Below are 14,164 nucleotides of genomic sequence, written 5' to 3'. Positions count from 1 at the left end.
AAGTGGGTATGTAACACTCTGGGTGTCACACCGTGCATCTCACTGAAACTGTTTAATCCAAGCCAAGACTACTGCATCCAGGTAACGATTATGCCCAGAATTACCTACCATACAAGTGACTACATATATGAACAACAAACTGTGCCAGAACACCATCTAATGAAAAGGGAACCCCTCACTGCCTTAACTATTGCAACTCTCCTTACCATCGGGGGAATAGGAGCTGGAACTGGGGTGGCATCCCTAGTATATCAACAAAAGGAATTTAAAGCATTAAGAATTTCAGTAGATGAAGATCTGAGTAAAACTGAGCAGGCCATCGATGGATTGGTAAAATCATTAAGGTCCCTATCTGAGGTGGTGTTACAGAACAGAAGGGGTTTAGACTTGCTATTATTACAACAAGGGGGATTGTGTGTAGCCCTGAAGGAGGAATGCTGTGCATACGCTGATCATACTGGAGTTGTTACAGACACCATGGCAGAATTAAGGAGAAGATTAGAGCAGAGAAAGAGGGAAAGAGAGGCACAGCAAAGTTGGTATGAATCATGGTTCAATCAATCTCCTTGGTTAACTACCTTGTTATCCACCCTTGCAGGACCTCTGATACTGATAATATTGGGACTGACCTTTGGGCCATGCATCTTCAATAAGGCAATAAAAATAGTAAAGGGACGATTAGAGGCAGCACATTTAATGCTCATTAGGGCAAAATATGAACCCATACACAATGTAGATGAGACCCTAATACTAAGTCACCAAGAGTTACAAAGATTCAGTGAACAAAATAAAGATGAACAAGAAAAAGGGGGGAATTACGATAAGTGGAAAATAATTTGTTCACTGTGATATACTCGCTTACCTTGGTTTGCATAAGAATGTACTAGTGTGTCTTTGAAATGCTTATTTGCTTACAAGGTGATAAGGAGGTTGAGATTAGAGTCCTGGGTGTGTGTATCTGGTCTGCTTGCTGTATCTCAAAAGAAGAGACTTAGAAGCTATCACAACGACCAGACTCAGACTACATCTGGAGAGTCACGCCTGCAAGGAGAAGGGGGGGGGATAAAAGGAAGGTTGGGACAGAACATTTTTGCGCGCCGTTGGTGGAGCAGGAGACTCCCCGGCCGCCCAGCGCTGTGCTTTGCCTGCCTTACTCGCTTGCTATTTTCAATAAAATTGCTTTATTGGATTAAGACACTTCAAATTGCCGTGTCACAATTTATAACAAGAGTGACTGTGAGGGACTGAGCTGCTGGCTGCAGTTAAACCACTGAAGGAGGGAAATATAAAATGGGGGATTATGTTGGAATTTTGGCAGAGGAAGTCTGTGGGTGGTCTCAGCAGATGCAGTGTAACAGCCTATAAATAAAACTTGATCTTTCAGTTCATGCTGGCAGGCTGTCATGCCAGGGTATTTGTGTATGATGCTGTGGTTCCCTGGGCTGATCAACTGAGTGTAGCTCCCAATGAAAGTTAAAACTGTGGACTACTCTGCCAGCAGTGTGAGGGGAATCCTGACTGCTCTCTGCAGGAGGTGCTCTAAAGCTCCTCTGTGCCAGCTAAAATTGTTTTACTGACTTCATAATCATTCCTGCTCAGCAGAATGGGACTTCCACTGCTGACTGTAGTGGGCAGGCAATACAACCTTTTGCTGGTGGCTGGAAGTGCTTGGTAGCTGCTCTGTACCATCAAACTAAGCATAAGTATTTCCAGTACTCAACACCATAAGACAATTATCTCTCTGAAACATTAACACTATTAAGGATTATCTTAAGATCACAAAATCTGTTGATTAATCTGTTTAGAATTTTAAAAAACCCACAAACAACATCTATAAAGAAACAGCAGCATTGTACTTCAGGGCTTACTACTAGCACAGCTCCACTGGTGATGAAAAGTTTAGGTTGGTGAGGGATTCTTTAATCCTGCATGATTCTTGATCTGCCATATTTTGTTGCTGGGTCTGTTGATTTCTCTACCTTGCTTACCTTTTGATTCTCTAGGCTGACACCTGTTTCATACAGGTTTGTGTCACTCTTTCTTCTCTTTAGGGATTCTAAGTTGTATTTGTGTAAACAAAAATGTGCTGTGCTCAACTAATATGTATCATCAAAGCTTAAATTTTCTTGATGCTCCTGCCACTGCCACATACCTATTAAGAGTGACACCACAGATTTTTGCTGTGTTCTGAGTAAAAGACTGTTGACATTAATTTGGTTTTGTACTGGGTTTGCATAACCAAGTTTTGTTAGTGGCAGGGAAGCTGCTATAAGCTTTGTCTATGACTGGCAGAGCTCCAAAGATGGACCTGCTGCTGGAGAAGGCTGGACCAGAAATTATGGTAACACCTCTGTAACAGCCTATTATAAAAGGGAAAAAAAGTTACTTTGCAGATGTATTGGTGGTCAGAGAAGAGCAAAGTGAGAATATGTGAGAGGAACAGCCCTGCAAATGCCAGGGCCAGTGGAGAAGGAGAGGCAGGATGTGCTCCAGGTGATGGAGCAGAGATTTCCTGCAGCCTGTGGTGCAGCCCATGAAGAGGCAGCTGTGCCTCTTGAGCAGTGGAAGTCCATGGGGGATAAAGAGATCCACCTGTAGGTCATGGAGAACCCCCACTGGAGCAGGTGGGTGTGTGCAGAAAGGCTGTGAAGCCATGGGAGGCCTGTGCTGAAGCAGGCTTCTGGCAGGGACCTGCAGGCCTGTGGAGAGAGGAGCCCATGCTGGAACAGGTTTCCTGCAGGACTTGTGACCCTTTTGGGGATCCATACTGGAAAAGGACTGACCCCATGGAAGAGTGACCCACACTGCAGCATTTTATGTTGAACTGTTGCCTGTGAAATGGACTCAAGCTGTAGAAATTCCTGGAGAACTGTTTCCTGTGGGAGGGATTGTAGAAAATAGCAGGCTCCAGCACGGTGTAGATGAATGGAGGCAGAGATCTCTGAAGTTTGCTCTTGAGGAAAGAGGTTTATTGGGGGTGCAGAAGGTTCTGCCTCGTGCTCCCAGGCGCACACGTGGCCGGGCCTGAGAGGGTGAGGGAGGGGAGAGACAAAGGGACGCTCTTAAGAGAGGGGAAGCTACAAGAGGAGGGAGGAAGTTCCAAGAGGGGAGGAAGTTCCAAGAGACCGCATGGCCCCTCGAAGCCTCCTTATAAAGGGGCTTCAAGGTGGGTTGGAACAAGGCATGGCCAATGGGGTTACAGACACTGATGTTTTAGGGGAGGGAGAGAGGTGCAGGGTGAACCACACATCTTTTGGGGGGTGGGATGAAACAGTCCATTTCACCCCAGGACTCATCCAAAGGCAGGGGTGTCATCCGGCTAGCTGGGAGAACTGTTCTCATCCTGGCTGTATTATTTATAAACAATCATATTTATCTATCAACAAGGGATCCTACAGTGCAGCAGAGGAAGGACTCTTCTACCTGAGCAGCAGCAGCAGAAACTGTTATGAACTGACTGTAATCCACCTATCCCTGCTGCAGGGCAGAAGATAAAGCCGGGGGGGGGGGGAGGGGGGGGGCATGGGGGAAGGTGTTTTTAAGATCTGTTTTACTTCTCAGTATGCTGCTCGTTTTTGGATAAAATCATCTGATATCCATGAGCTGAGTCTGTTTTGCCCATGATAATAATTGATGAGTGATCTGTCCCTGTCCTTATTTCAAGTCCTGAGCCTTTAATTATATTTTTTTGTCCCCTGTCCAGTTGCAGAGCAGAGCGGTTGTGGTGGGTAGATGATATCCAGCCAGGGGCAGCCCACAACAGATTTTTTAATTCCTGAATGATCAAGAAAATTGTTTTTTGTAACATGCCAGGTGGCACTAGATGGAGGTACAGAACCAAGCTTAGTGAGAAATGCACACAGCTTCATCCTGTTCTGTTCATTAAATTGCAGCACATAGTTTCATTCATAGGAAAAGGAGGAGTGGGAAGGATATAGCATATCACAAGAAACTAGGAAAATATTTAAGTAAAGATTTTAATTCCTTTTAGGGACTGGTCACTGATTTACAAGATATCTAATTGCAAAAGTTGGCCAACCTCTCTGCCCGTATGCTGTCATATCTTGGTACAACTGCCTATATGCAGGAGGATTTGGGGCTCTCTGAGATTTAGTTTTTAGCCAATAAAGGTGTAGTTCTCTTCTCTCTGATCAGGTAGTTTAAGGTGATTTTTGTACTAGGGTGTACTAGACTGTAGTCTTTTGTTACTCCACTTGCATAAGGTAGAACAGGTTTTTTCTAACATTTAAACAAGGTTTAGACCAATGTTACTGTTCAGTAAGTGTGGGTCTGTGCACACATACATGCACCTCTAGACCTTTGTGTCCAGCCATTACAGATTTGCAGATTTCCTCATTACACATGGTGGGAAAAAAGTCTCTAATAATGGCTTCTACAGATTAGCTTTATTTTGACTACTTTTACTTTTCTGCTTCTTATTACTCAGCTGAAGAAATTCAGGAGCCTTCCAGCAGAGTGAGTCTTTCTGCTTCAAATGCAAGCTGTGTGCCTGAAGGAGTGAACAGGAGAGCCTTCAATCCCTTGCAGGAATGTTCTAAAAGTGACCCTGTGCTCCTGCACTGTCAGCTGCCTCAAGGTGACTTTTTTCTTTGTCAGTGATTGTGTAATGGTTCTTTAAAAGAAGACTTTTCAGAAGTTTGTTACATTGAACCTGGTACCTGAAGCTGTTTCCCAATAGCGCACCTACGTAACAGTACTTTGTGCTTTGCCAAACCTTCTCCACCTAACTCCTTAATCTAGCTGCTCTTTAGGATTTTGTATCTAGAAACAGGGTCTGTATCAGGGTCTGGGTATGAGGGAGGGGTAGTGGAAAATAAGGAGAGAGAGAGCACACAGGATTCTTCAGTGCACTGACATCTAAAGTATTACAAGTGCAGTTGTCAACGTGAGCAATTTAAAGCAAAATTGGCTTGGGGACTTGGAATTAGCCTATAAATTTGCTCCCCTTTTCTCAGTCTTCATATTTTAAAAAATAAAACCCTCAAAAACTTAACACAACCCATGGTGGAGAGTTAATGAAACTGCTTTGGTGTCAGTGATCTAATTCTGTTGCTGTGGGAAAACTGCTGATGAGACTACACAGTCCGTGATACTGCTGACAGTCTTGAAAAACACATCAGTCAGGGGTCTTGCAGTTTTTACTAGAGAATACTGGAATCCCCATAGTAGCTGCTGACACATGCTAGCACTCAAATGTAAGTGCCAATGGGCCATGTTAGTAACAGCCACTTATTTTGGATATTGGGAGCATGCCTATCTGGATTACACTTGCTGTTTCTGTGGAATGTTTTCATGGCTTTTCTGTATCATGTGCTTTGTCTTGTCCTCCTATCAACTTCCATCAGAGCAGCCCAGAGAATCTGCTGCTGAAGCACTAGTTACATGACACAGAACCTCTTAATAGCTGTGAAAGCAGAATGCTTCTGCTGTACAGAGACCCCATGTGAAGAGCATTTGGAGCATTTTCTGGTTTTTTACTCCTTTCAATGGGGTCAAAATTTGGTAACTTGTTTACACCAAAGGCAGTGAATTTTTATTTTGACTAAAGGCAGTGAAATTGATTCTGTATTGCCTTTTGTTTAGTCCTTGCAAGGTAACTTAGAATGTTTTGGTGGGCATTAAGTTGGTTTTCTTTTTTCCACTGAATTTCTCCTTTGTAGTATTACTAGCTTCCAGCTTTACAGGTAGTAGTTTTCAGGTACTTGTCCTCTTGACTGCTAGTAACTCAAAGTTATAAAGTCTTTAGGAGACATCATAAAAGCCTTCTACCTTTATGTTTATCTTAACACTCAACATGCCTTTCAGGTCTCTTCAGAGCAGAAATAAGAGAAAGGAACCAAATGTACACAAAATGACAAAGAGCTTTCCAAAGGGGAAGAGTCCTTCCAGACGCTTTGACATGTAATATGCACTCAGTCATAGCTGTGTATTACTATTTTACAGGCATTTTATGTAAGCCCGATAGTGAGCTTTGCATGCCACCCTAACTATGCCAGACTGTTATGTTCTACAAGGTTAAACCATGCACTGCATCCTCATTGAATCAGGAGGGGAATCTTTGGGAATACCATCAACAGTGTGGATTGTTTGTTTTGTTTCATCTTTGTCTTCAGGGCAATTGCTCAACTGTGAAACTGCAACACTCAATGATATAAATCCACTGAACACTGTCTTGAGGAAGAATTCAAGAGCAAAAGCTTCAAGGGGAAGACTCCAATCTCTGATAAGACTATAAGTCTTACACGGACACTAAACAGCATGTGGCACGGATCCTTGAGCAGTCCTGCAGCATAAGCCCAGACATACATGACTTGGTGGAAAATATAAAATCTGGTTTTAAAATCAGTTGAGAAACACATGGCAGAAGCTGTCGCCAGTGGCACTTTCCTTGAGCAGGTAGTTTAATTACTTGTACTGATCAGATGATGTGGAAACACACTGCCCCTGATTTGGAAGTATAGCTTTCCATTTGCCAGTCTGTGTATCAAGAGTTTTTGGACTAAACTGGGTTCTTTCAGCACTTTAGTTTCATGTACAGAGTGACATTTCTTACTCTATCAGCTAGAAGCCAGATTATGTGTATTTAAAAAACAAGTCAGTCTTCTAATGAGGAATCATGAACTGTAAATAACATAACAGCATTTTATACTGAGTCTGGCAGGAGGGAGGAATAAGATGTTATAAACAAGCATTTGCTATTGCAAACCAGTAGGAATGGAGGCTGACAAGGAAATTTTTATGTCAACCCACTAGAAGCAACTTTTTTGTGACTGGCTCCCAGGATAAAAATAAGACCTAGTATTAAAGAAGGTAAAACAGAAAATAGACAATAATGTGCAGAACATTAATGGAATGAATATCCAGACGTTTCAGACACTGCCGACTTCATTAAACAAATGTTTCGGTAACTTGCAGACCATTTGAGTAGATAAATTGATTCATGCATAGCACAAGTGATTTAATATGACAGGTGGTTTTGGTTTGGGTTCTCATGCAAAATGCATCAGTATCATTTAGGACCTGCAAATAAAGTGGGATTTCCCACTTCAGGCAGCAAAAGCTGAAAAACCTTCAGGCAGCAAAAGCCTTGATAAATTTGACAGAAACAGGAGGGAAAAGGCTCTTTATGAGAATTTAATTTATCACACAGGCCTGAAGGTTATTACAGTTCAGTGGCTTCTGCAAGGAAGCAACATTAAGTTACTTCTAAACAATACCAGATATGCCATAGATTGGAGTTAGAGCACTCATCTGCACCTTTGAGGGGGAAACCAAACCAGCCTAACAAAAACCCCACAAACAACAACAAAATAAAAAATCACCCCGCTCCTTCTCCCAAGTCCCAAGGACTGCTGCTCCCATGCCTCGTTGGCAAACGCTAGAAGTTTTACAGCTTTTTAAATTATACTTTAAAAATAACAGACAACACTACAACTAGCTTTTTCCTACTTGGGTAAAATCTATTTTAACAGAACAGGAACCTGAAAACAAAACCGATTTAAACTTCTCTTTACTTTTTAAAGGTGATGATACTTGCCCAGCAAGCCACATCATTGAGAGTCATGTGTTACCTTACAGATTGCATCCTGGATTGTTGTACCTAGAGAGCTGCGGTGACTCAAGTACTTTCATCACAGAGGGAGAACAGCTAGCAGAGAGGAGGAGCAAAACATGCCTCACAGTGTTATTGGTGTTGTCAGAGAAACTGTGCTTTGAGCTGGCTTTCTGGCTTTTTGGTTATTCTTCAGCAGAGCACTGCTGTCAGACATATACATACTGCAGAGGAAGATCATCTCTGGCAAATGGGTGGATGGGTTTGTCAGTAATCACCTTCTTTTTTAATACTCATATGCACAGACCCCAAAGGGTGAAGATCATTCTGCAGAGTGAATAAGCTGGCCTTTACTGGGCTCTCAGCTGCAGCTCGTCTGCTTGTAATGCATTGGTGCCCTGCATCTCTGTGAAGTTTGGAAACGTGTAGTTGTGGGGTATGATGATACATCACCCTTGTGGAAGGAGCTGTCAAAAGTGGTATTGAAGAACTTCGCAAATTTTTGTTACTTTGGTTTAAATTAAAATCTCCTATCATAAAATGGAGATCATCAGATACAAACTAAGTAAAACAATGGTGTAAAGAATTCTAAAATTATTCTTTATAAAAGAAGGTTGTTGATGTGCAAACTGGAATAAAATAAAATCTGTCTCGAAGAAGGGCTCCTTTGGCTCAGTGAACTTCCCTCTTAATGGCAGAACATTATTTTTGTCTTAATGGTGGAACAACATCCAAACCCAAAAGCACAGATGTTTTGCAACAGGTGGTGCTGGCTTGTTACTGTCCCAGGAAGAAAGACATCTCTATGTAGTCTCATTTAAAATGTTTTTTATTACAAGAAGTGCTATGAACAAAGAAGCTGGTATAGCTAATTTTATATTCCTTCAGGCGCTGGGAACCCCAGACTGTGCAGCATCAGGCAGGGCACAAGTTTTGCAGATCCCAACCTTTTACCTCATTTAAGTCTACGCATCACTTCTATAGTCAAGCAAAAGGTCTTTTCACATGGGACCTTACTGCTGCTGCTCTAGACAAAGGCAGGGGCTCACAGGTATTGCTGGGTGGTGTTTACCATTTTGAGTACCACTGGGGCTACCTGCAGGCTCCTTTCTTAAAATAAACAATCTAAATTTGTTCTGCAGCCAAGGGACATTCCTGGAGGTCCATCTGTAGGAGCAGCACAAAGCACAGCACAGGCCTGGCCCTACTCAGGTAATAGGCACAACTCTTCTGTAAAATGATTTTAGGTCAGGATTGCTCCATATACTTCTGCACTGAACATTTATTTAAATTATCATCCCAGCCCTGACATTGACATTGTCAGTCCACTGTCAGTCACCAGCATCACCTCTTCAGCCTGCAAGGCTCTACTGGGTGCTGGAACTGAAGTGGGGTCAGCTTGTCCTCTGTGTGGATCCAAACTATCAAAACACCGAAGGAGGGGGCAAGAAACATGTCCCCTGTGAATACAGCAAATTTGCAAAATTTTTGTCTGTACTGCTAAAGTAAGGGCTTATGTTTATTCACCAAAATTCAGAAAAGTTTGTAACACAGAAATTGGTATGTACAGATAATGGTAAGAATAAATAGGGTGGTACACAACGGAATGCAGAACGCAAGATCGACCTGTCCACTGCACCCTTTACCAGGGACTTTACAAATTCTTCTGTCTGTCATTTAAGCAACTAAGTTGAAATACTTCATTCTCTCATGTTAATGGTATTTCTAGTTCATATTACAAATAGCCACAAAATGGCTGAATGCCCATGTTTAGTTTTCTTCTGAATCAGCTGTGGCATGTATTGTCATTTCTGTGGTTTCAAAGTACTCATGAAAACCTATGAGGCACAGAAAATCCTATGAAGCCTCACTAGAAGAAATACTCCATGGATGACTTTTTTTTGTTAACTCTCAAATATGATAATATTTTTCATAATCTCTCATATATTTTTATTTTATTACTATATATTTTAAATAAAGGTTTTTAACCTTAGCAAAGGCTAAGTTCCAGGATTAATTCTAGGGACAGACATATCACAATTCTACTTTTTATTTATTCAAATGGTGTTAGGTCTTTAATAATAAACCATGCTGATGACATTTAAAGGAAAACAGTTGTTTCAGAAATTAGGTGTGAAGTATTTTTATCAAATCTCCATTTATGAAAAATTCCTATTTAAAGTTATTCAGTCAGAGAAGTAATATTTCTATCAAAATCACAGTGGCATTTCACACAGTAAAAACTGGGATACCACCTTAGATTAGGAATCACCTTTGTTCAGGAGCACTAGTGTCATGTATTGCCTGAAAAGAATGCTGTTTTAACAATAAAGGTAACAGCATTGTTTCACGTCTGCAGAAATACAGATTAGAATTACTCCAGACTAAGTGGCAGAAAGAAGTTCAGACACCTTCCAATTATGTATGCATTCAGCATTGGCAAGTCAGCCTCTAGGTCAGTATGAGCAAATTCTCAGCCTTGTCTGAGGTATTTTTGTTTTGTAGTTTATTGTTGCAAATCTTACAGACATTAGCGCTCTGTTAAATAAAGGAATGTAGCACAGTAAATACATCACAACAAAATAACTGGCCAGAAACCCCTTACCCTGTCCCATCCAAAGCAAAAAGCCTACTCTTCTTCCCTCTGTCTCTCCCCCAAATCAAACCAGCACAGCTTCATTAGAGAGGTCAGAGACCTGTGGCAGAAAACATCAGAGTAATTACATTCAGTAGATGTGCAATATCAACATTCCAGGCTCACATATATTTATATATATATTTATATTTTTATATAGAGATCATTAAATGTTTACAAAGAACAATATTGTTACAAATACAATACTATGCTTTTCTCAATGCTTTGCAATAATTTCTATTCATCCTCTTTACAGAACAATAGTACAACTTCATAGTCTAGGTACTGCGCTAAATATATACAAGAGATCTCAACCATGTTGTGGTCTTGAGAAATACACTACTTTTAGAAAAGAAGGAAAGCTAGCAAACTTGGAAATCCAAACTGAGTCTCCAACAAGATCAAAACAAACGTGAAACTTCTCAAAAATAAAAAAATACAAGGGATGTTTCATCCTTAATGTAAACACTGAAGAGTTAACTAGACTATACGAAGCAGCAAGGATGAAAGAAAAAGAATTCAGGTCTGTCACTAAAGAAGGAATGTAAACCTTTGAAGGAATGTTCCTTTGCATCTGTTAAAAATCCCCATATCTGATCTATCATACCGCTGCAACAATCTAGAGAACAGCCAGCTTTCCCGTTTGAGTTCCATTTTCTTGAAACTCTGTTTACAGAGTAAAATGGGATTGTTTACAAGACTGTTCTCAGAAGTGTGCACACACTATGGACCTCTCAGTTTAGAAATCTTATGCACATACTGCAATTGAAAAAATGAGATATTTTTTTGCTAAGTTCTGGTCCTGCAAGCATTCATTTGCTTAATTTTAAGCACTTATTTAGGATGAACAGTAGCTTCACAAACCCCTGGCTGCAAAATGTCCAAAGAAACAGTGGTTTCTTAATACATTTGCATATTCAGATCTTCATAATTTTCCCGTGAAGTGAGCTAAAGACTTCACCACAGAAGTGGGCTAGACAGAACCACAGAAACAAGTGAAGTGGAGGGCATACACATAGCAGGAACCAGAAGCATAACTGTGTCGTCAAGCATTCACAAAGTTTCCTCAGGCAATTTATGGAAAGGCTGCACTGTATATAATCTTCCAAATTGTACATGGTTATATACGATATTTACATTTATTACTATATATATGGAAAGTTCTAGAAAAAGGCTTCAAATTAGCATAAACCAGATGTCTACAGTTAAACATACTCACAAGCCATTAATTATCTTGTTGCATCAGTGAGGCAGCAGAGTTAAGTACTAACCTGGAATACTAACACCATTCTCTTGTGCAATCTGCTATTCTGGAGTCTTGGATTAAATTATATAACAACAAGAAATGCAATAAAATCAAGTCATTGTACATTAATCTCAACACTAAAAACATATCCCCTTACTACAACAGTTTATGCACCACTTCATTACATCCCTTAAGTATCTGCTTCCCACAGAAATACAGTTTATCCTCTAACTCTAGGCCGTGGTTAGCCATGACTTCAGAAAGCCAAAACACATACCCCTGACAAGAGTGCTCAGTGGTTCTCAGCAGTGTTTGCAACAAGTGCACATGCACACACCCACTTCCATGAATCCCCATCGCAATGTCTAGGATCATCACTGGACTGCAAGCAACGCTTACATTGCACAGCTCACGTCACAACAAGTGAGACACAAGTGACTATGAACAACACCACATTTGCAAAGCAGAAGTGGCATGTGGCTGTGTGTTGTCTTGTTTTCATCTCGCTGAGCCTTTCCATCACAGCAAAACACAGCACAAACTGTTTCTTTAAAAGAAATCAACGTACTAGCCTGGACTAAATACATGGTTCAACTTCAGTATAAACACCAGTATGCAGTCCTGAAAAAAGTAACTACAGAGAATGTAGAATTCTCTAACTAGGAAGAAAAGACACTTCTTTTTTATTTTGAACCCTCTTAAAAAAACCAAAGAACCCAACCCAACCCCCTTTTCCCCTTTTGTGTCTAGCATGCAACTTAGAGGCTAATCAAATACAAGATTTCATACATCCCTACAGTTAATCATCTTCATACAAGTGCATATAGTACACACATATCTCTTGTAAGTGCCATACATATGGGAAAAAATCACAAGCTAAATTATATAACAAAATAAATAAGTTTATTCCTGCCTCATCCTTTCAACTGTTACCTATATCATGAACTAAATAGGAAGTCAATAAAATTAGACAGGTCTTTGGACAAAAATATATGTTAAAACTGGCTCAGAGAACAAAATTACTTAGAATAGTCTGCAGATCTCTTATATTCAAACTTCATAAATAGGAAGCACAATTTTAAAAATGTCTATATACACTGGCACACATGGCTATGTGCACCAAAAATGGAATTAATAGCCTAGAAAAAGTGTAGCTATTCAGCAGATCCCCTCAGTATTTTTCTTGTGGCTATTTAAAGATTCTCCCCCCAACACTTCTTTAACCTCTAAAATCCGGAAGGGACTATAAAACACAAAGCTGGCAAAAACTAGGAGATAGAAACATGGGGGCAGAGAGGGGGAGGCAGCTGTAAAAAAATGCCTCCCAAATTTCTTAGTGTAAGTAATGCAAGAATAACATGTTTCAGGAACTTACAGAGTATCTTTCTACTAGATAGTATCTACTATCATGAAGAACTGATGACAGAGGGGAATTAAAAGATGTGCATTTGGACAATTCATTTTACAACAGCAGCATTTACTGAGTCTTTATAAGCAGGCAAATTTTCCTGAGGGCAAAATAATCCTTTTGGTATTCTACTTTCCCCATAGAAACAAACCTTTAGTACTAACCTTTAGTACAAACCTTTAGTACTTTGGTGCCTGTGAGAAAATAGGGTAAGAGAAGCAAAGTCACAGGCAGGATTCCCAAGAGAACACCTTTCACCCTATACTTCAATCTATTTGGTAAAGTAATTGTTTTTCATTCAGCAACATTTAATTTACTGTTTGTAAAATTACAGCCACAGAAATAAAGCTGATTATGTAGCATGAAATAGAGCTATCTGTGAATACTTCTGTAAACTATGCTGCTTTTATTTTCCTGTTTTGCATGTAGAGTTGTATGAAGTTTCATTTCTAAAAACATGTAACCAAAATAGTTCCACAGATACATTTTGCCCCTTATCAAAATGCAGGAAAATGGTGGGAAGAAGAGGAAAAAGGGATGAAAGGGAAAGCAACAGTGTATTTGTGTCTGTGATCAGGGGGAAAGAAATGTATTTGCAGACACAGAAATGCAGCACTAGAGAGACAAGCACTAATGAGGAAAAACATCTTCCATGCACGCTGTGGTGGTGAGGTGTCGGCTTCAGATGTAAACTGGTTGCTCTTGTGCAGTCAACAGTCTGTACATGGCAGCTGGCATAGTCTTCATATGGATCTAGAGGAAATAAGCCAAGTTAATCGATGTTTCTAAACATGCACACCTGGGTGAAGGACCCAGATAAGGTCATACAAGGTAGAAAAAATAATAAAACTTGAGAATTTTCATACCCTTATTAAAGTATTGCAGGTGATGATTTTAAGAAATAGTATGTTTAGATAGAACAGGTTGCTTAGAGCACTATCCAATCTGGCCTTGAACACTTCCACGTATGAGGCATCCACAGCTGCTCTGGGCAACCTGTTCCAGTGGCTCACCAACTTTATAGTGAAGGATTTCTTCCTATACCTGATATAAATCTACCCTCTTTCAGTTTAAAACCATTGCCTATTGTTCTGCACTGTCTCCAGTGGTAAAAGCACTGTCTCCCTGGTAAAAGCCTTTCTCTATTTTTCTCAGAAACCCTTTTTACACATTGAAAGGCTGCTGTCAGGTCTCCCTGCAGCCTTCTCTTCTTCAGGCTGAACAATCAAACCTCTCTCAGCTTTTTCTCACAGGAGAGGTGCTTCAGCTCTCTCACCCTTTTGAAGGCCTGCCATCTCTAGC

The 14,164-nt window shown here is 40.5% G+C and overlaps 1 protein-coding gene across 10 annotated transcripts in view; it reads right to left on the bottom strand.

Annotated features, from left to right (window-relative positions):
* Positions 1 to 8,384: 8,384 nt before the first annotated feature.
* The window catches only part of APBA1 (amyloid beta precursor protein binding family A member 1), an 87,039-nt gene continuing 81,259 nt past the window's right edge, over positions 8,385 to 14,164 (bottom strand). For all 10 annotated transcript variants that reach the window (XM_021549798.3, XM_021549791.3, XM_021549800.3 and 7 more), the window contains one exon: positions 8,385 to 13,615. In XM_021549798.3, the coding sequence (XP_021405473.1) occupies positions 13,544 to 13,615 (72 nt within the window). In that variant the 3' untranslated portion in view covers positions 8,385 to 13,543. The remainder of the gene's footprint in view (positions 13,616 to 14,164) is intronic.

The sequence above is a fragment of the Lonchura striata genome, chromosome Z, assembly GCF_046129695.1.
Source record: "Lonchura striata isolate bLonStr1 chromosome Z, bLonStr1.mat, whole genome shotgun sequence".
In the NCBI taxonomy this organism is placed as follows: domain Eukaryota; kingdom Metazoa; phylum Chordata; class Aves; order Passeriformes; family Estrildidae; genus Lonchura; species Lonchura striata.
Note: the sequence above shows the minus strand (reverse complement) of the source record. Positions and strands in the feature narration are given on the sequence as shown.